This window comes from Rutilus rutilus (assembly GCF_951802725.1).
Source record: "Rutilus rutilus genome assembly, chromosome: 25".
NCBI lineage: Eukaryota > Metazoa > Chordata > Actinopteri > Cypriniformes > Leuciscidae > Rutilus > Rutilus rutilus.
The window spans coordinates 6,360,728-6,384,790 of record NC_140229.1 but is presented as its reverse complement, the minus strand read 5'-3'; the positions used below and the strand labels follow the sequence as shown (position 1 = coordinate 6,384,790).

General features: G+C 37.6%; 1 protein-coding gene across 1 annotated transcript in view; it reads left to right on the top strand.

Annotated features, from left to right (window-relative positions):
* The window catches only part of lrrc75bb (leucine rich repeat containing 75Bb), a 30,829-nt gene extending 9,014 nt beyond the window's left edge, over positions 1 to 21,815 (top strand). Inside the window, exons 3-4 of the mRNA XM_084399732.1 lie at positions 4,259 to 4,371; positions 20,070 to 21,815. Of these exons, the coding sequence (XP_084255858.1) occupies positions 4,259 to 4,371; positions 20,070 to 20,631 (675 nt within the window). The 3' untranslated portion in view covers positions 20,632 to 21,815. The remainder of the gene's footprint in view (positions 1 to 4,258; positions 4,372 to 20,069) is intronic.
* The last annotated feature ends 2,248 nt before the right edge of the window (positions 21,816 to 24,063 follow it).

The window sequence follows — 24,063 nt, the reverse complement described above, 5'->3', positions numbered from 1 at the left end:
TTCATAGAACCGCGTATACTTAATGAGGCAAGGTACATGCAAGCTATTTTAAGGCATGAAGAATTTTTCTTCTTTTCAAGGAAAAAACATTTAAATATGTCATTTTGGTGATCAAAGATGAGTCTTAAGGGACACAATTATTGACTACAGGGGGACTTTAACAATCTGAAAAGAGAGGGGAAAAAAAGGTTACTTTATATGCTCATTCCTTTATATAATCCAATATGTTGGGAGAAAAACACTGCCATGCATCAATGGTACTAGGTAGCCTTATTAAATCATGCTGGTGTACATTCACAAGTCACTATTTTAAGGAGGCTATGAAGCAATTGGCTGTTTTGACTGAAAAGCATGACTTTCAGTATTATAGCTGCGTGTGGGTCTGTCTCGTCCGTCTCTGGCTTAACATCTCCGTGGGTAGCTTAGTGAGCTACGGTTTTAAAGTAGCTTCTGATTGTAAGACAGGTCAATGTGTGTCTCAGTACACCACCATCTAATGAAGTTTTGATTCCCAGGAGTCAGCTGATCCTCGATCGCAGCAGTAAATCGTGATGGGAATCATGGGAAATATGCAAAGGCATTTTAATGTTCTTTTGTTTGTGCGTAGCACATCAATTTTGTTTCTCATTTAGCTGTCTCACAATTGACAGTTTTTCATTAAATCGTGGCAGTTGTGTATTGAGCAATAGTGTCTTAATGTTGAGTCCCTGATTGAAAGCTCACGTAAATCCTTCCGACGATAAAACTCCCTCTGGAGTCAGTGGGAGATCAATAAAAATAGTTCGATAATTGCTGTCACTCACTTCTACCAGCAGCCAACTTAATATGCAATAGAGATCCGACTAATGTCTTTGTTTTGACTTAATAGCCATCAGAAGGCCACCAAGATGTACATGTTTAGTTTGTGTCGTTTCTTAGCTAGCCGACTCCAGTCGATGGCTTCGTCCAGTCTTTTGTGTTTTCCTGCCTCGCTTGCGTTGTTGTGCTGTAGATTTAGATTAGATTTGCTCAGCTCTGCTTGGGCCAATCCGTTTAAAGAGAGAGAGGCGAGCCAAAGCCTGTTTTGATGCAATGGCTGCAGGCATTGTTGTGCAAAGGACTTGAGATCATTTTACATCAACCTCTCACCCAGCAGTTCGAAACGGCATGAATAACTAAGACCTTTTACTTGAACTCTCATCTTTATCTTAAGCTACATGTTTAGAAAGAGTACTGCTCTTAACAAACATTAATATCATATACATTTTTTTTGGGGGGGGGGGATTAGAAATTATATTTTGCATGAAGAAATTGAACCCTATTTTTAGGACCATTAGGATTTGTTTTATAATATGACATTATTTTAATGACAATTAAGCCTATATCCCCCCAAAATTTGAATTAATGTGGCCAGACATTTCACTTTAGGGTTTTTTGTTATTCCCATTCTCATTAGATTCTTATTACTCTAATACAGTATTAATTAATTATATAAATCATCATAAATTAAAGAGAGTGCAACACTATTTTACAAATTGTGAACGCCACACAATATCTTTCAAATGTTTGGGGTCAATACGGTTTGTTTGTTTTTTTAACCCTCATGTGGTGTTCATGTCATTTTTGACTGGAGAAGATTTTCTTTTTCATGAAAATACTAGTTAATGTTATCGCATTGAACTGAAACTTTGTGACTTTGTTCACAGAGACTATAACAACTTGTCCAATTTTTATTTTTTATTTTTTTTACTTTTTTTGTGTTGTTTTTTTCACCTTGTTACACTTATGGTGTTCCCGGTCAAAAATGACAGGCCTACACAAAATAGCTTATAAATCCCTCGTTATGCTATATTATCCCCAAAAATTGGATTCAATCTTTTTATCAACTTGTTTTCTTTCAATTAGGACTGGTTTTGTATTCAATTTTCAAACAGTTTAATTGTAGGAGTCATTTATCCGAGCTTATGCACCTCAGTTTTTGAGTGAAAAAAGCATTATTTGTTAATAATTTTGGCAATATTGAGAAAAATGCCTACTATCAAATAAATGAGGCCTATGAATAATCAGATGCAAATATAAATATAAAACCAGTCCTAATTGAAAGAGAACAAGTGGACAAAAAGATTGAATCCAAGATTGGGTGAAAATATGGTATAATGCGTGATTTATAAGCTATTTTTTATAGGCCGGTCATTTTTGACCGGGAACACCACAAGTGTGACTATGTGCCATATTTTTTACAAAACAAAAGTTTCAAAACAAAATTCCTGGTGAAATATTAGAGTAGACTAGTGTGATCAACAGTAGCCATTTTTTTCATTTTTTTTTTTTCATATTTCCAAATTTACTCATAAATTATTTGTTTTTTACTCAAAAAATGAGATGCCTACTCTCAGATAAATGAGGCCCATATTTAAATAGATGCAAACAGAAATATAAAACCAGTCCTAATTGAAAGAGAACAAGTTGACAAAAAGATTGAATCCAAGATTGGGTGAAAATATGGTATAATGAGTGATTTATAAGCTTTTTTTTATGGGCCTGTCATTTTTGACCGGGAACACCACAGGTGTTATAGGGTTTTGAACACCACATGAGGGTTAAAGAAAGAAAGAAATGAATACTTTTTTCAGTTAGGATGCATTAAATTGATAAAAAGTGACAGTAAAGACAATATTAGAAATTATTTACATTTTAAAATAATTCTGTTCTTTTGAAGTTTCTATCAATGAATCCTGAAAAAATGTATCACTGTTTCTACAAAAAATATTAAGCAGCACAACAGTTTTCCATAATAATGATAAGAAATGTGTTTTTTTTAAGCAACCAATCAGAATATTAGAATGATTTCTAATGATCATGTGACTGAAGTAGTGTTGTCACGATACCAAAATTATTGTTTCGATACCGATACCAAGTCAAGAATTGCGATTTCGATACTTTTTCCATACTTTTCCTGAAAAGGAAGAAACACTCTCAAATATCATTGCTGTGCTTTATTTTAAAACCGGGACAACATTCTAATCATATAACACACTAATAAATGAACATATGAACAGCAGATATATTAAACATTTGAACAAAATATGAAATATCGAAATATCAAAAAAAAAATTTGAGCAATGAAAAAAAAAATTTGCAGCATTATCTCAGTTATCACAAGAAACATAAGAGTTACCAGTAATAACTTTATCTTGATTCTGAACTTTGAATAAAAATATGAACAGCGATTATATTAAACAATGTAACATATAATAAGCCTCATTGGTGATATATTTGACATATGGGGAGAGAGTTGTGGAAGGCCTATACTTCATGTTAAGCATAAATATATAGCAGCAAAGACAACGTCGTGTTGATGGCAAAAAAGGCTACGAGAGGTGCAGTTTTTGAAAATCAATCATATTTTTTTAAATTACATTTATATCTGCATTTATGTCAAAACCTAGAGACTTTCAAAACATCAAAATGTCATTTATTAATATGTATTCGTGTCAAAATGACATAGAAACATCTTTTCCTATTCTATTTTGCCTGGAAACGCTTCGAACAGGCTTGCGTGTCACGTAAAAAATAGGCGTCGGTTCTATTTCTAGCATGCACGCGTTTTCCGCGCGGCTCGGGTGCGCGTGTAACGCAGGCAGTGTGCTAGCTCTAACCTGTTAACATGGGAGCCGAAATAAAAACGGACACGCCACGCAGCTGAGACGCTCACGCCACGCATCCAGTGTGTCGCCGACCTTACAAATCTGGAACGCGGTCATTCTTAGAAGTATCGATACTAATAAATTTAGGAATCGTGACGTTTTTAATTTCGAGCATAAGAGACTTCTTTCAAAAACATTAATAAATCTTACCGACCCAAAACTTTTAATTCATAATGATCGTTATTATTAATAACTTTAATTAAACATTGCTGTCTTTTATCAAACGGATGTTCATATTATTTTATAAAAGCAATAAACTAATGCTGTGCTGTTGCCACTTTACAGTGTTTTTCACCACGGTATGAGTGCTGCTTATGTGTCGTGTCATGCCTAACAGCACATCTTGACTATGGTAAAATGTCTAAAAAGCAATGGCCTCTTGTGTGACACTTTGTAAACTAAATCATCACTCACAGATTAACTTGAATGTTTACGTCTGTTTAACCCTTTTAATAGCACTAGACATGGTAAACATCCAAGTTGCTTTGGATTACACTGTCAGTGATCATAAGCCCTCCAGTCTCCCAGAATAGCTCTTCATCACCCTCTTCTTCTCATCCTGGCTTTTGCAGGAGTCTGATGCTCTCAAGTCCACTGAGAAGATCTGCAGGCAGCTGATCTATCACCTGACCCCTCACTCCAAGTGGAGCAGACAGAACGTGCCCAGGAGGAAGTCTCAAGCCTGGTAAGAGTCTTGCGTCTGTCCATCTGCCCCTTATTAGGATACACCTCCACAGCCAGCACAACAACTGACATCAGAGCTTAGAAAAATCAGCGCTGACAGATTGAAATACTAACAAGTGGAATGAAACAAGATTAGCCTTTCCTGACGTCGGCATAAGATGCTTAAACAGGGGTATGAAAGAGCACAAAGAGTTTAATTGGGTTAATATTGAGCGACTTCAATTACTTAAAGGAGCAGTTCACCGACAGTTCAATAATGAAAATTCTGTTGTCATTTACTCAACCATCACCATCATAAAATGTATGACTTTCTTTTTCAACGGAATTAAAAATATGCCCAATGGAAACGTCAATTTCGCAAAAACTCCCATATATCGCTGTGTGAGAAACACACAGAAACACCTCATAAGTGCTGCTCCCAGTATAAGGGGCTTTCCTTGCCATTAATGCTTGGATGACATGCCCACGTCTCCTTCCATTAAAAATAATGGCTAGTGCGGTGGCTGCTGGCTGGGATATACATAAACCTACCAATATCAGTTGCCATGATTATTGGAATGACTTATGGCGAGAGGGAAAAATTACGTTTTAGTCGCATAACATCGGTTAATAGAAACGCCGTCATTTCGCAATCGTTTTTTATCGACATTTAGAAAATATCGCAAAAGTTTTGTGCAAATCTGTAATGGAAATGCGGCTAGTGCCTCAGTGTTTAATAGAATTAAAGTCAGTTAGGTCTAATGTTGTTTGAACATTAGACATTCTTCAAAGCATCTACTTTTGAGTCTAATACATTTTTTGTGTGCGTGTCCTGCTGAAGATAAGTCATACAGGTTTGGACGGTGAGGGTGAGTAAATTATGACAAAAATTCTCATTTTTAGGTGCCTTTATGGAATTCATTATGATTCCCATCTCAAATCCACATCCTCTTAAGCTACTATACTAAAGTTTTGTGTGAGGATTTACCTCAACATTTGTAACATTGTAAATGCCTTTACGATCACTTTTGAGTGAAATTATTCATTTCCTTAAAAAAACAATCTTACTGACCCCAAAATGTTATACGGCAGTGTACGTGCTCCCTGGGAGTCCAGCCAACAACTTTGGTGTTGCTAACACTGTGATCTACCAATTGATCTGCAAAAACTACTGCAGTTTTTATCTACTGATCGGATGTTATTACCCTAGAGCCACCTGTCGCTTCAGAATCAAGAGATGCTAGACACTTTTTATTGCTACGACTCTCGGTATCATCCCTTACGAGTGGAGCTTTGCCTCTGTGTCAAATACGGACAGGTGAAACTTAGATGAATGTTTCTCTCAGATGAGTTCCTCTGTCAGATATCATCTAACAGCAAACAGCATACGAAACACGGGGAACGTCTTTCCCTCTGGCCGTTGGGCAGGTATGGTGAGAAAGTCATTATGAAAGGGAAAGTCTTTTTAATGATATCCATGTTCTTTCCCCATCCCAGAGCAATTAACCCAGTTTGGGAGATTTCAACAGCAGCAATTTAGTTCCTCTGCTTCCTCTTGTTTTATCACCAACTCATCTCTAAACAAGCTCCAACAATAACAAGCCATCATCTCCGTCGTTCACGTAATTCGTGAACCTCTGCTCTTTCAATCTCTGTTATGAAAGCCTAATCTGCAGAAATGCCTCCTCCGTTTGTCTTGTCACACCCTCGGAAGTCATCGTGGGGGGAAAAGATTGAATGCTTTAGCGAAACAAGACCCCGTTAGAGGGTGAAGATTTTGTCAGGCCGACCGTTGTTCTATTTAAAGGGAACAAGAGGAGAGGAAAGATGCTGTGTTGCTGATTCTCTCGGCTTCTAAAGACGTCCCATCTCTCTTTCCTCTTTCTAATATTCTTTAGGAGAGATTTCAGGCTCCTTTAAACCACATTGATTTTTTTTTTTTTTTTTTTGTGTGTCTCCTAGAAAAGCTTTAAAGAGTGAGGTTAGGTGGCCGGAGGGGAAAACCTGAAAGATAAAGAGCATCAGAGAGACTTGAGTAGAGCGAGAGAGCAAGAAAGCTGAGAAATACTGCATTTGTTAGCATCTGAGCCGCTAGAACCATAGTTATAGAGAAAGTTCATCCAAAAAGGAAAATTTGGTCATTATTTACTCACCCTCATGGCGTTCCAAAGCAGTAACTTTTCAGTGAAGCACAAAATATTCCTACAAAAATGACTGTTGGCAAAGTATTTTTATTTCAAGTCTCATGAAAATAGCTTGGTGGAAGTAACAGGCCAACATTTAATTTCCCCTCCGTAGCTTTTGGATCTCATTCGCACTTCTGCATATAGTGGCATATATACAGTATGTGGCGTTGATGAGCAACATGTGAGAGTTTCTTATACACTGTAAAAATGATATGACCAATAAGTAAAGAAAACATTGCTTTTTTGTGTTATACAAGATTCAACGGATTTTTTAAGTCAGTTTAAAGGGGGGGTGAAACACACAGTTTCAGTCAATCTCATGTTAATCTTGAGTACCTATAGAGTAGTATTGCATCCTTCATATCTCCAAAAAGTCTTTAGTTTTATTATATTTATAAAAGAAAGATAGGCTGTACCGAGTCTTTCCGGAAAAAACCGAGTGGCTGGAGGCGTGCCGTGTGGGCGGTGCTTACGCGCCGATAGCTAACAACACACAGACATTTGAAGCAGTTTTACTCACCGCCTGCGGTTCCAACGCACGACCGTGAACCGTTATCGTTGGGACTGCTCCATCCTTAAGCATTAGACCATCTGCAAATCCGGCGTCGAACTGAACTTCCCTAAAGCCGAGCGCAGCGCTTTGATGGGCGTACTGCGTTCGCTCTCTCGCTCTGGTCTACAGGTGCACGCGCGCCCTTCTGGGAGAAGAGCCCTTAGGACCCGTATAAGGATTTTCCGCCCCATCTAACGTCACACATGCCCATACTCGAAAAAAACTTTCCGAAACTTGTGACAAACCGGAAGGAGTATTTTTGGCACAGAAATACTCCATCAAACGTACAACTTAATTTTTGAAACTTTGTCCATGTTTAGCATGGGAATCCAACTCTTTAACAGTGTAAAAAACTCAGTATGCATGAAATAGCATTTCACCCCCCCTTTAATGTAATTTAAGTTGAAATGACTTAAAAATCCAAGTGATTGTACTTAATCACTTTTCTTTTTTTTACAGTATATGTGTTTTTCAGTATATGAAGACCTCCGATGCAGAAGCCTCTAAAAGCCACCGATGTCAAAAATGAGATAATAATATTGAGTGAATGCTCTCCGCACATAGTATACGCTCATCAAATACTTGCACTTCAAACTCACTAAATCCCAGCCTCAGCCCATTCAGAAATGTCGGTACTTAGGTAGAAACCTATACATAGGAGCCTGATAAAAATGTTAAGGACCTATCAGCATGTGGCATCTAGAGTTTCATGACAGAACTTTGTATTTTTTACAGTGCAACAGTACAGTACTCAGCTATGCTCAGTGATCAACTACAATGCATTCACTGGTTTATTGCATCAGGACTGCAAAGTGAATATTAAGACTTCAGATGCAAAAGCCTCTAAGTCCGTCTAACGTTTTTCTCAGTCTCAATCTGTTTGCAATCACATCATTCTCTATAGGGAAAGCTGATTGGTTCCTGCTGTATCAGTAGCCAATGAGCTCGCTGTTCAACCTTCAAATACTTTTTGGTCAGGATTTGCTATAGCAGTTGCAGTGCGCTTTCAGAAACCCTCCACCTTCCCCAGCTCCACCTGTATAGATCTGCTATGGGTAGTTCATGTATGCTATATTGTACAGCAGTGTGTCGTGTGTGTATTGGCAGTAGCAAGTCCTGTACTTGCTCTGCAGTAGCAGCAGATCTATTCTGGCAAGACCAAATATATATACATTTTCATATCCATTACCATGTTAAACACTCAGAGAGTTGTCATGACAGATGTATTTTTAACAGAAAAATAACAAAGAATAAAACCAAATCTAAAAGTAATCCAAAATTGCTTTATTTATATTACTTTATATTTAATTATTTTATACTAATAATATATTATATTAATATATATGTATACAATATTTTTTTATATAGTTCTATATAATCATTTTTATATTTTATATTTTATATTAATATAATACAATATTTTATTTATTTTATAGTTTTTTATACTTTATATTTAATTATTTTATACTAAAATATACTATATTATATTAATATATATGTATACAATATTTTTTTATATAGTTCTATATAATCATTTTTATATTTTATATATTATATTAATATAATACAATATTTTATTTATTTTTATAGTTTTTTATACTTATTTTATATTTAATTCTATGTGTATGTGTGGGTATATAGAATATAATATATTATATAATTCATTAAATGTAATTTAACAAAAAAAAATGTGTAAAAAAATATATATAGCTTAAAAATAAGCATATATATAAGCATTTTCTTTAGAAATAAATATATACAAGTGTTTTGATTGTACTTGCAATTGTGATGCATTGCAGATCACGTCTCTCTGTGGCCTCTACGCTTGAGAAGCCAGTGTTGTTTTAAAATCTGATCTTGATTTCAGGCTAATCACCCACATATTCTTGATAGCTCCTGGAAAATCCCCTCGTGCGAGAGCACGAAACAGCACAGCGGCAGTTGTTATTTCATCAACCCAGCGCTCCTGCAAGGCAACCGTTCGCCTCTCAGCCATAACGGCCTCCGAAACGAAATGGAATGATGAATCTGTTTAATAAAGCAGTCGGCAGGGGTGTAGATGAGACAGCAGCAGTTCTCTGTGTAATTATCCCCTCTCGTATGGAGGTCTCGGATCGGCTTCATGTTGATGCAAAGTTTATTGGGGGAGCGTTTGCGCTTGCATTAAAAGCAGCAAGGAGTTGGTATTTGTCAGCTAACATCCTCCTCATTCGAATAAGCACTATGTGGGGCATGTTGGCCGCCTGCCGCTGGGGTAAAAGATACACGACCCATCGCTGCCCTAGTCAGTGGATAGCCGGAGTTAAGAGCATGATGGGTGAGAACTCACAGCAGTTTGACACAAATGAGATGGCCACGGTGGCCTCTAAAACAGGCCTGAGATGACCGGTTGAGCTGAACACATGTGAGGCGGCTTGTGTTTCAGCTTATGTGATGCATGTGCCCGCTGCTGGCTGACATACCCGCGCGCTCACGGGCATATCCGCACACGCGCCAACCCGGGAGCAGGTTGGCGTTTCGGCCCACATTTGAAGATGCTGCCGAGCAGAATGATCCGCATCCGATCTGTTCTGCATCCCACATCCCTGTTTTGTGTCCCATATGTTCCTGCGGACATTTACTCCCTGTGATGTCTTTGAGATTATAAGAGAAATGCACTTAGAGGAGGATTATTTATTTTGCATTCCACTCAGATTCATCTTGTTTGGAAGAGGTTTAGATATTTTTATAAAAAATAAAAAAAAACATTTCTAGCTACTGTACTGTGTAAATTATATCCCTCTCTGAAATAATGTGGCAGTACCGTTGTTCAGTGATGGCATCAAATGGTACTACAATAATGTTTGATTATCATACAGTACCTGTCGGAAGTTTGGAAACATAAAAAAAAAAAAAATGTTTTTGAAAGAAGTTCACCAAGGCTGCATTTATTTAATCAAAAATACAATAAAAACACTAATATTGTGATAAAATATTATGAATTTTCTATTTGAATATATTTTAAAATATAAAAAATTTTACTGTGATGGAAAAGCTGAATTTTCAGTCTTTAGTGTCACATGATCCTTCAGAAATTAGCTGCTCAAGAAACAGTTCCTAGTATTATTATCAATGTCCAGAAAAAAATGAATAAACAGCATTTATTAAATAGAAATCTTTTGTAACATTATAAATGTCTTCACTGTCACTTTTGATCAGTTTAATTCCTGTTTAAATCCTTGATGAATAAAAGTATTAATTTCTCTCTCTTTTTTAATCTTACCACAAATGTTTGAAATGTTATTATTGTTTCCACAAAAATGTTAAAAGCAGCAAAAACTGTTTTCAACATTGATAATAATAATAAGAAATGTTTCTTGGGATTTAATTATGCAAATTTTCGTACTAAAAATATTTCCCTCCCCAATTTGCATTTTAGTTACTTTAATGCATAAAAAAGTTTATTTACACATTATTGTAGTATTCAGATTCAATTTGAATGTTTTACATCTAAAACTTTTTTTTAATCGCCGCTAATGAGCCAAAAATACTGATTAAGTTTGTAGCATATGATTTAGTTGCCCCCCAAAAAGAAGAATAATATTTCTAGCTAGAATAATTTTTTTATTATATCCCTCTATAAAAGTACTGTGGCATTATCATAGTTCATGAAAATGGTCTTACATGATATACCATGATAATGTCCGAATATCATATGCATATACCATGTTATTTAATTGGTACTAAAAATGATTTTGCATTGTGGCATAACAATTAAACACAGTTCCTTCCCCGATTCCCATTTTCATTACTATTAATTTAAGTTTATTTATACATTATTGGAGTATTTGCTGTAATGATTTTATTTTTATGCTGATTAGTTTGATTTTGTTTTATTTAAAAGTTCTATTTTACCACTTTATTTTTTTCTTGGAAAACAAGACAAAAAAAATATATTATAATTATTTTTGTAGTGTACACTCTAACCCTTATTAGTCTGCTGTTTACACTCCTTTTGATTTCTTTTTTATGTATTATTTTTTCCATTTGTGCCTCCTGACCTCTTTGTTGGTCGTGTCTAAATGTGTTTGACCTACATACTGTGTGTCTGGGCAGCCCTGGAGAGCCGAGGTTAGAAATGTCATCAACAGGTCTGACTCATCTCTCCTGTTTCTCCAAAGCAGCCCTTCACTCTCTGGTCGCTCTGCTTTTATTGAACTTGAAACTGTCGTTAATTTATCACTCTGCTTTGTTCTCTTCCCCTTTGCCCTGGTTAAAGTGTCGAGCTACTGCACTTACACCTCGACGCTCGATTTAATCCAATCAGATACGCGATTCTGCGAACTCTACCTTGACAACAGTGTTAAGCTGGCATCTTTGAGCCTTATCCCTGATTAATCGTCTGTGGAACTCCATGTGGAGAACTTTTGGTACAGAACATCTCACTAGTTGTAAATAACAGGGTGAGCCGACCTTTTTCAACCAGACAGTCATCCTCGTCAGGCATGTTTTGTTTTGACTATTGTAGATTATAGTAGCACATTCCTGATTTTAATTTATATATATATATATATATATATATATATATATATATATATATTAATATACCAATGAACTATAGTACATCCACAGTATACAATATAATATCAGAAGGTAGTACATGATAATGTTTGTACTGCCTTTTAATATATGCTTATTATTTTAAATTTGTAAAAACATTATGGCATTGTAGTAATGGAAAATTAAAGGAAAAATGTATTTAATTGTCATGAAAATAATACAAAGACAAGTTACAAATTTAGTACTTTTTTAATGTAATTAAATAAAAAATATTTTTATTATTATTTTTTCTTTTTTTCTTTCAAACTGTGACTTGAACATGTTTTCATGAGATTCACTCATTAAGACTATGGTACAGTTAATTTTTCTTTATCATTTTAATATATATATAAAAAAAAAATATTTGATGTTAGACATTTTATGGTAAAACCACATGATTTTCTAAGGCATAATAGAGCTGCACAATTCTGGATAAATTAATAATCACAATTATTTTGTTTCAAATAGAGATTCTCCCACGATTCTGAACACACAAGTAAACAAAATAACGAAATTTACTAGAGGTTCTCACAAAATGCCAATTGCTGCAGTCTATTTAAAATGTTTAATTCATCTGAATCATTTAAAAAAACTCTGTTTGAATGAATGATTCAATGACTCATTAATACTTCACTTGTTTCATTACTGTATGAATCAGTGTTTTTGAATGAATCTCTTGAATGAATGATTCAATGACTCATTAATACTTCACTTGTTTCATTACTGTATGAATCAGTGTTTTTGAATGAATCTCTTGAATGAATGATTCAATGACTCATTAATATTTCACTTGTTTCATTACTGTATGAATCAGTGTTTTTGAATGAATCTCTTGAATGAATGATTCAATGACTCATTAATACTTCACTTGTTTCATTACTGTATGAATCAGTGTTTTTGAATGAATCTCTTGAATGAATGATTCAATGACTCATTAATATTTCACTTGTTTCATTACTGTATGAATCAGTGTTTTTGAATGAATCTCTTGAATGAATGATTCAATGACTCATTAATACTTCACTTGTTTCATTACTGTATGAATCAGTGTTTTTGAATGAATCTCTTGAATGAATGATTCAATGACAAATACATTTTCTAACAGTCACTAGTCGCGATGTAATTGATGTAATCGTTATTTGAAGTGCCAAGTTACTTTCTAAAGGTGATTTGTTCTATTTTGATCGCTGCTGTTGACATCAGTGGGGTTTTTTTTTCGAACTATAAACTTTTATCCCAGTACTTCTGTGATAATAAGAATATTTGTAATACTGTGTGGTTGAAAAGACTGTTTGTGAAGCTGTTTCACATGACAACGGCCTAAATAATGTTCCGGTATTATTTAGTCAAATATCAAGCGTAGCGCCAGTTCTGGCAGGTCACGTTAGTCAAGCTCGCATCAGCTGACTCTCATCTGATCCACGTCTACCTATAGGAATACGACGCATGTAACTGTATATAAGCTCTTCAGTATTATCAGCTGCTATCGCGTTTCTCAGCAGCGAATTACCCTCCTCCCTCCCCAGCTGCTCCTCTCGTCAGTCAGGATTTGGTATTCTGATTCCCCTTGAATCAGAATAAATTATCGAATTATGTTGTACTTTAAAATCTTGAATTAATGATATCTGCAATACATTCATGTTGGTTCTGTTCTGTTTACCCTAAGGGGGGTCATTGTTGCTCTTCTTGCCCAGAACAGAACCATACCGCCAATCCAAACTGTATGCTAATTGTCAATCGTATTTGACGATAGTGATCCTGACAGAAAAGCGGGTTACATCGTTTACGAATAAGATCGCAGATTTTTTTAACGATTAATTGTGCAGCTCTAATAGAAATCTATTTAACAACAATATTGATCATTCAAAAAGTTATGTTACAGTATTAGCATTAAAACGGACGAGCCATGAAAATCTCTGCCTCGTGCTGAAAAGATGCATTTGCCCTCCAAACGCTTTGATTAGCATAAACATCACATCACTGTATGTAGCCTTGGCAGAAACCAAGCCAATGTGCCGACACATAAATTCCCAGAGGGCTGACGCATTAAAAAGGCCGAGCAGACAGTCGGCACCAATCCGCTGTACAGTAGAATAGCTCAAACCAGCTATCATCCGCTGGGATGCATCCCTTCTGAAGCAATACACTTTAATGCTGTTTCTGCAGCCATTTTGCAATGACTTTGCTAGCTGGGCTATGCTACTGTTACATAATCCATCACTTCCTTGCAGACGGCCCTCTCCAATAATTCAACTTACAAAGCCTTATACAGGCAGGAAGAAAGGAGGTGCAGACATTAGACTCATGCTAGCAAATACATACAAGCGTGTAGCATTAGCGGCGGACAGGGTTTGAAGCTTGATCTCTGCAAAACACTGCACTGATGCACTAGCAGAGCTTTGAAGTGTCTTTTTTGAAGTGTTTCTTTCTGCAGATACGAGGGAGCACAGCTCTTAATCAGCCATTTTAGGAGCACCATGCTATCACACGCATTGTGTGCTATTATCATCATTATAATTATTGCTATCATTACTCTTGCCATGCCACGGGCTTTTATCAAAGGGGAGCCGGTTCAATGGCTGCAAATATAACGCTACTACATGTCTAAATTGGGGAAGGGTATGTAATAATCCGATTCAAATCGGGGATATCTTTGTGCATAATTAGTCATACTTTTCATTGAAATTACTGCGATGTTAGCGCCATTGAAAGTAGCCGTAGCCCTCGATTATGCTGGAAATTGGTCCTCCTTGGAGTTCCAGGAACAATCAGCCTGATAAGTAATCTGACATGCTAAAACCTTGTTTATGAACTTTTAAATTATCTAGCTTCATCTAGATACCTTCCTATATGCATTTTAATCTTTAATGTTTTTCACACATTATCAAGTAGCATGTGTTTTCCACCGGCATTGTTGGTTGAGATAATATATGCTACTTAATTTGTAATTTTTCAGTATTTTTATAGTATTACAGTAATGGAAATATGGGTTTAATTTTATATATATTCTTTATAGAAAATATAAATTCTTATTTTCTCTTTTGATTTGGGGGTAAAATGTGACCCAGAAATGTTTTCTAATGAGAATTTATATGCATTTTTTATTCAAAGTCTAAGTGTGTAAATAATGTCCCAATGCAAAATCATTGGGGTTATGCATTTTTTCTTTCTTTTTTTTGACTTTGGGGTAAAATGTGACCTTAAAATGTTTTTGTGATATTCATTCATTAACAAATAAAACCCCAAATGGTTTTCATATAGCATTATTTGCTATGGCACTTTTCTGATTTATTTATTCTGTAATATAAACCTTTTTTAGTCATCATTATTTATTTCCTTATTTTACCGTATTACAATAATTGTGTTTAATTGTCTTGAAAACAATGCCACAATAAATAAAAAATCTCAATGACTTTACTTTTTTTTTTCTTTGGGTTGTGAAATATTTGGCTTTGTTGCTTTATTTAGATTGCTTTCTATATGCCTCTAATCTTTAACGTTCCTCTCACATTAGCATGTGTTTTCCACTGGCACAGTTGGTGAAGCTCTCCCGCTCAAATCCATGTCCTAGGTGAAACCCCATGGAGAGGCAGCGATGTCCTGAAATCTCACATGTGATTGTGTGTTTGTGTTGATTGAGTGTGGGCATGTGTGTTGAGTAGGATTAGCTGCTTCAAGAACTGGCACTACTTCAGTCTGACACTCACTGTTAAGCCCGCAGTGGCCTTCTGACAGGTTGGCATGAGCTCACGGTGCCACACCGAGCAATGGGTGGTATATATATATATATATAGCTCTGTCATCCGGGACCTTCGCAGTGCTTTTATACCGAGTTCTCTGTCTACACTTGACTTTATATATAGCCTCGACTATCCCACCAGTAATGAAATGGGATTATCCAACTGGAAAGTCATTGTTCTGTGCAGTTCGTGTTTAAGATGGCTGGGGAAATGTGTATGTGGTACTGCTGAGAGAAAACCTGATTACCACCTGCAGAAGGTTTAGAGAATGACCACAACCATCATCCCTGGAGAGATTCAGAGCCCCATTTCACATCACATCATGTCTTTAAATCTAAATAAAGTCTCAGAGACATCAGTTCTTATAGAGCACATGTCAGAGTGTCAGTATGGAGATATATTAATGCAAATGGGCCTTCAAACCTGCCAACGTCGTCAGGGCTTGGTAGAGAAATCATCTGAAGAGAGTTTTGACAATGTTATTTTCAGAGTTATGGTGGCATGGTATGCAGATCTGCCCTGGCAGGTTTGCTTAAGCTGGGCACACACTACAAGATAATCGGGCCGATTTTCTGTAAAATTGAAGTGAAGTTACGTTTGATCGTGAGAGATTTTGTGAGATTTTTAGTCTGGTTGTTTGTGAATGGAATCTGTTAGTTCGTGGTGTGTGTCTTGGTCACATCATGGCACTCCACACACTACAGTTACAAAACAGTTAAATCTATGATTTTTTTTATCGTCAGGTTTGTGGTTTCTCACATTTTAAAAATCTGATAAGATTTTAATAATCTTTTATTGTGAGCCAACCTTTGGTCAAGCGATTTTACGGACGCAATGCAGATCTTTAGCAAATTAAACCGTGTTTGGTGGTAATGAAACATTGTAACATTAACATTTGTCACATTAAAGTAATGTCTATTCAATGTCTGTTCAGTTATGTTATTTTTGATTGCCTGTCAATGGTTAAACATGCTATTTGCCTGATTATTGTTGTAGTTACAAACTCAACCAGTAGGGGCTAACTGCCAAACATAACCAGCCAAACCTTGACCTCCTGGGTGATTCCTTTCTTAGAATATTTAGTAATACCATGGTTTATTCATGGTCTATATATCTCACCGTATGTGTAGTTTTGCCACATTACTTTTTCAAAATGCAGTCTAAAATGGTTTGTTCCTATGATCAGCAATGTCAGGAGACCGTGTTAACAACGTCGCTTAGATAAAGAGTGCATGATCTTGAGTCTATACTGGAATTAGCACTTCCATGTTACCTTGCAGATGAGCAACCAATTCTGGATTACATTCTGCTACCTACCCCATCCATTCCACCCCCATTCCAACAACTCCGGGAGCTCTCAGCACCCTTCCTCACGACTATAACACCAACACACAGTGTTGTTATTGAAAAGGGCTGATACGTGCGTATTGTTTGGCTGGACCTCTGGCTCCTACGCAGAAATGTGTGAGCAGCGTGCCAGGCAGCCCCTGTAGAAAAGCCCTTAATCCAATAAGACAAGCCCAAACTCAGAACAATGAGCATACGGCGTAGGAAGTCCAAATCCTGCAGTCACAGCAAAAGCCCCTCTGAATGTAAGGCTGTCATGCCAAGCAGAGGAGAAGCAGATGGACTTTCCCCGCTGCAGAGGGGTGGGGTGCTGCAGGCTGATTGAAGAAGGGAACTGCATTGCTGTTCAGTTGTCAGCTCTCCAATTTAAAGCGTAGTTAATGCACAAGGAGCCATTTCTTATGCGTAAGAGTCTTTATTATTACCCATGTATTCAGAATATTTCATGTTGAAGTAATGCAAAAAATTGGTCGGTCTTCCATAAATATGGAAGACAAGCTGAATTACATTTAATTTCAGAAATCGACAACCTTGCTCATTTAAGCTGATGCCCCCTGGCCGCTGTGTCGTCCACTTGTTCATCTGCAGACTAGTGTATGGGGGAGTTGCAGTAGCAGTACATCGGAGCAATCCACACACAATTGCAAGCATCTCCGTCAGCCCGAGTTGCCACCGTTTTCCGTTTTTTGGTGTGTGTACTCATTTATTCTGACAGCCCTGACTCTCTTGTCAACGTGACTGCTCTGGGCAAGAACAATGACTCATTGAACCCTATCTATACATCCGATTTTCATGTTTCCTTGCCTATTTTGTGAGTCTAAGAAAGAGTCTAATCTAAATGTTGGTCTGGCTTTGCATACATGGATATGCGGAAGATGTGCTGATGGGTAATGTGTGGAGACAGAGTGGGAAATGCAAGCGCTGTGCACATCACAAACAACATTGGTCATCACCGTAAAAAACATGTTGGCAGAGTTAGATTTAAATTGCCTGTAATTTTATGACCCTTTTCTGAGAAAATACACTGTCTGGTTAAGTCACGTGGATTTTGAGATTGAATGATGACTAATGTTTGAATCACTAAATTGCTTTATAGGGATCAAGTCAACCATAAAATACTGTCACGCATTTCATATACTCTAAGTTGTAGGTGTGTTTTTGCTGTGTAGTTGTGGATATATTTCCCAAAAGTACTTTTGCTCTATTGAACAATCTCCCTGGAGCAACATGCGTTTGGCTTTTGGAATGCAAAATGAGGAATTACCCCAGCGTCAAACCTGCTAAAAAATGCAACAGATGTGCTGTCAATGTTCACATTGTGTTACTTAGACTGTTTTTAGGTATCAGAAATCGCTTTTGCATTGGCAGGCGCGGAATTATACTACTGAACCACCAATGCTTGTGGAACCCTATTTTTGATGTTGCCTCAATGGGATTTCACAGGCCTGCTTTAAAAATGCCCTAAAAAAATTATTTTGCATTGGCCGGGAATCGAACCCGGGCCTCCCGCGTGGCAGGCGAGAATTCTACCACTGAACCACCAATGCTTGTTGTGGGCCTTTTTTGATGTTGCCTCAGTCGGATTTCACAGGCCTGGCTAAAAATTTGTGAAATTTGTGGCTTCAAAAGCCACTGTTGCATTGGCCGGGAATCGAACCCGGGCCTCCCGCGTGGCAGGCGAGAATTCTACCACTGAACCACCAATGCTTGTTGTGGGCCTTTTTTGATGTTGCCTCAGTCGGATTTCACAGGCCTGGCTAAAAATTTGTGAAATTTGTGGCTTCAAAAGCCATTGTTGCATTGGCCGGGAATCGAACCCGGGCCTCCCGCGTGGCAGGCGAGAATTCTACCACTGAACCACCAATGCTTGTGGATCCTTCTTTTTGATGTTGCTTCAGTGCGGTTTCACAGGCCATCTTTCGAAGGTGTGAAATTTGTTGCTTCAAAAGTCACTGTTGCATTGGCCGGGAATCGGACCCGGGCCTCCCGCGTGGCAGGCGAGAATTCTACCACTGAACCACCAATGCTTGTTGTGGTCCTTTTTTTATGTTGCCTCAGTCGGATTTCACAGGCCTGGCTAAAAATGTGTGAAATTTGTGGCTTCAAAAGCAACTGTTGCATTGGCCGGGAATCGAACCCGGGCCTCCCGCGTGGCAGGCGAGAATTCTACCACTGAACCACCAATGCTTATGGAACCCTCTTTTTGATGTTGCTTCAGTGCGGTTTCACAGGCCATCTTTCAAAGGTGTGAAATTTGTTGCTTCAAAAGTCACTTTTGCATTGGCCGGGAATCGAACCCGGGCCTCCCGCGTGGCAGGCGAGAATTCTACCACTGAACCACCAATGCTTCTGGAGCTGTTTTTTGATGTCTCAGTGGGGTTTCACAGGTCATCTATCAAATTTGTGAAATTTTTGCCTCTCAAAAGACACTTTTTGCATTGGCCGGGAATCGAACCCGGGCCTCCCGCGTGGCAGGCGAGAATTCTACCACTGAACCACCAATGCTTGTTGTGGTTCTTTTTTTATGTTGCCTCAGTCGGATTTCACAGGCCTGGCTAAAAATGTGTGAAATTTGTGGCTTCAAAAGCAACTGTTGCATTGGCCGGGAATCGAACCCGGGCCTCCCGCGTGGCAGGCGAGAATTCTACCACTGAACCACCAATGCTTGTGGAACCCTCTTTTTGATGTTGCTTCAGTGCGGTTCCACAGGCCATCTTTCGAAGGTGTGAAATTTGTTGCTTCAAAAGTCACTTTTGCATTGGCCGGGAATCGAACCCGGGCCTCCCGCGTGGCAGGCGAGAATTCTACCACTGAACCACCAATGCTTGTGGAACCCTCTTTTTGATGTTGCTTCAGTGCGGTTTCACAGGCCATCTTTCGAAGGTGTGAAATTTGTGGCTTCAAAAGTCACTTTTGCATTGGCCGGGAATCGAACCCGCATGGCAGGCGAGAATTCTACCACTGAACCACCAATGCTTGTGGGAACCCTATTTTTGATGTCTCAGTGCGGTTTCACAGGCCATCTTTCGAAGGTGTGAACATTTTTTCTCTCAAAAGGCACTTTTGCATTGGCCGGGAATCGAACCCGGGCCTCCCGCGTGGCAGGCGAGAATTCTACCACTGAACCACCAATGCTTGTTAAGGCCCTTTTTTTCCTCACCATAAATTTACACGTCTTTTATAAATTTAACAAAAACAAACAACATTTTGTGTGTATGTGTATGCTCTAGTCTAAATGAATACTTTTGACTCATTATAAACATAGTAATTTAATGTGAATTGCTAATGCTGTTTTTTTTTTCTGTTGTTTTCACAGTCTTAAAACTACACTGAAAAAGAAATTAGCAAATGATACCGTGGATCTGTCTGGTATCCCTCTCTCTGGGCGTGATTTGCATCGTGTGGCATACTACCTTCAGAACAATGGTTCATCTGTGACAGCAGTTGACATCAGCTTCACGGAGCTCCAGGATGAGAGCTTGCGACTTCTTCTACCATTCTTAGGAGCGTTACCCAAACTCACCACACTTGCCATCAACGGTAACCGACTGACTGTAGCTATCCTTAAAGACCTGATAGAGGTGGTTAAGGACCCCAAAAAGTTTCCCAGTTTGTCCTGGGTGGATCTGGGCAACAATGTGGACATCTTTACTGTGCCTCAGCCGTTGCTGGTCGCACTACGCAGACGCTTTGGAATGAGAAGCAGTCTACCTACCATCTACGAATACAGCGAGGGCCAGGGCAGCAGCTACTGCCTAGAGACTTCTACTGAGGAAATCAGTGTGTTTGAGGAAGAGGAGGATGAACTGGAAGACCATCTGATGCTGGAGCCCTGGAGTGTAGAAGAGAAAAATACACTGCATTTCTGTGAGAGGTGATGGACCCTGGTTCCTTGTGGTTTGGTATTGTTCTTTTGCTATTCTTATACTCCAAATTACGATGTATCAACATTGTAAAAGCATGAAGCGCCCCTTCACCACAAAACCAAACTTGAGTGCCATGAGACAAAATGGTTATGTAAAGTTGGTGCATGGAGGTGGGATTTTGAAAGAATTGAAAGGGGAAGGAGTATCAGGACATGTTCCACACTCCCACCATCTTTATTCTTAGTCCAGTTGCTGCAGAAAGAGCCAGCCAATTGTTTGCCAAGTTAAACTTAAATTTAGGGTCAAACACTGACTGACCACATGTAACAAAATTTGTAACACGTAAACCCATTACCACAAGCCAGTCTTTGCCACCCACATCAGCAGCCGATGTGAATATTTAAAGTTTTGCTTGTGATAGATACAGTCAAATGCTCCCCTCTGAGAAGGCTTTTGTCCAGGGTATATTCGCCTCAATTAGAAGAGAGCGAGGAGAGGTGAGAGAAGAGAGAAAAAGGGCTGCTGGACTGCCTGCGGGCTAGAAAAGAAACTGATGTCTATGTGTTTGAGTCTGTGTGTGTGTGTGTTGTTCTGATGCAAATGTAGCTTTAGCCAGAGCTCATTAAACAGGACACAGGCAGCCGAGAGACTAACAATGCCACATGAACGACGTGATTATTTTTCTTTAAAACACATGGCAGCGTTTCATCAGCACAAGAAACATGTTTGTATGGTCAACAGTTTCAGTGTTTTATAGAAAAAAATGATTTGATTCATGTCAATATTTAGTATTTTTTAAACAAATTTGATGTAACAGAGTTCATTTATTAAGTATTAATGCTGTGTGTGCGCGAACGCATGAGTGTTTGACAGTAAACGTGACCTTTTGAGTTGGTTTATGATGCCCTTTGCTCCACAGGAGGTGTTTCCTTTACAGACGCGTGTCTGATTTGCACTTTACATGGCGGGCTTTTCTAGTTGGCTGGCCATCTCCTGTCGTTATTATTTAATTTTTTTGTCCTGTTTATGACTCCAACGTCTCAATTTTAATTGTAGTTCAGTGTTCAGTTCTAGTATAAATGTCACAAACGGTGTGATTCTAATGGCTTTCAGCACCTGGATGTTCTTTATCTTTCTGTTTTTTAATAAACACTAATGAATGATTGTTCTTGCTATGTGAAATAAACACTGTTTGTAAAAAAAGAAAAAAAGGACATGTTTGTGTTTGTGAGATGACAAAAATGATCCTTTTTTAAGGGGCTGCTTTTGACAACGTGCCTCGTGGACAGATTGGACAGGAACTGGATCCATCCTGTTTTTACCTGCCGGATGTGTTTTTCTCTTATTTGTCTCCCAGAATGCATGTACAGTAAGTAATTACAGGAGTCAGCAGTGCTGTCCGTAAATACTGGGTTGTGTCGATACATTTTCTAACTTGATGAATCGTTTGTGGGAGTCTCTTAAAAAAAAAACACCCTGGTATTGAGTGATTTCTATACTCAGAAATGATGATATTTATTGAATATGGTACTTTAAACTAAGAATATCAGTCCAAAAACATGGTATTTTAGATAGTGACTATGTGCTTTCCAGTATGTGGTGCTGTCTTGTACCAAACGAAAAGCTCATTTTGACGAGGTTTTCATTCCCTCTTCATTTCTCATCCCGGTGTGATCAATAGTGAGGGTTTCTCTGTGTCTCTGTTTGCTAAATGAGAACAGTGCTCTGCGTTAGTAGACAGCACTTTCTTAATGAGACTCCATAATTCATTTCAACAGCTGGCAGCTTTCACAGGCAGCCTCTGGATCTCTGCGACATATATAAAGCTCTAATTCACTAATGCAGCATTCTCATTATCTTTTTATTTTAGTTTATTTAAAAAACAAAACAAAAAAAAACATACTCAGTAATTTCTCCTTCTTCATATATTGATGTATTGGATTGTTTTATTCATATAGATGATGAATATATTTTTAACCCCCTCTCCACAATAATTAATTTCCCTTAATAATTCTCTTAATAATTCATGCATCATATGGTTAAATAAATTAATAGCAGCTTAAATTTATTTAAAGGTGATTTAAATGAAAATATTGGGCAACTAATAACATTAGTTATAAGCATTTATTAATCTTAGTTAAGTTTATTCATTAAGGTGATGTCTTTATGAATAAAGGTATATAAATAAATACATAAGTAATATTCTTGCACAAAATTGTTTTGGGGTTTTTTTCATCCCGGGATTTGCACTGCTCAAATTTATATGGAGATGATTTAAATGAAAATATTATACATCATTTTTTTTTAATAATGTGATGTGTTTGTGTATAAAGGTTTATAAATATACATACATAAAAAGTAAAATTATTCTAAGAAACTGATTTTATAGTCATGTGATTTGCACTGCTCGAATTTATACGGAGAGGATTTAAATGAAAACATAATACAATATTTGTTTTTATATAATGTGGTGTTTAAATAAACACATAAAAAGTAATTATTTGCACAAAATGTATTTTGTCATCCCAGGACTTGCACTGCTAGAATTTATAGATGATTTAAATGTAAATATTATACATACTTTTTATATATAATGTAATGTGTTTATTTACAAGGGTTTATAAATGCATAAAAAGAACAATTATTTCACAAATTTGATTTTGTCATCCTGGGATTTTGTACTAGACATTTGGCAATCTGGTAGTGTGGAATAAAACATCTGTAGCGAGTTAGAAGCTGTTTGTTGGTTTTACAGTAATAACCCTGAAAATGTCAATGACCTTTGATTCGTTCAACTCCCCAACTGCACACATGACAGGAAACGGCAGCTTGAGAAGTGCAGATGTGCCAAGTGAATGATGACGGTTCACTGTCCTTTATAAACTGAGTCTTTTAAGACATAAGTCATGCATTTGTGGTTGATTTGTTCCATGTGTTTGGTCATTTCAATGACCTCGGTTGCAAAATTCAGCACTTGATTTTATCAGACAAATGGCCCAGGCCTGTCTCTGCATGGGGTGCATTAGTTTCAGTGTCTCTGGTGGTTTTACTTGCACCTTTTATGGGCTTAATAACAAGCCATAAAACCCAAATCTGCACGAAATTAATGACAACAGGGAATTTACGCATTTGTAACTTTGCATGCAAGTCACAGTGTTCCTGAAAAACCAGAAAGTTCTAGGAAAACTAAACGGGACTGGTGTGACTCGTGGTATTTTGAAATTTCCTGTAACAAACACTGTCATGTTTCAGGATGGATGGCGTGCTCAATTCCTTTTGAGTTTGATTTGGGTGCTCTTCGGTCCAAGGTAGAACATCTAAAGTGCAGTGTGGAGAAAAAATCTCTGGTAGCCGAGGCACTCCTTAGTTAAAATGTCTTTATTAAAGAAATGACATGTCCTAAACGGACAACTTTAAAATGCCCACGCGTAGCGGCATGGGGCC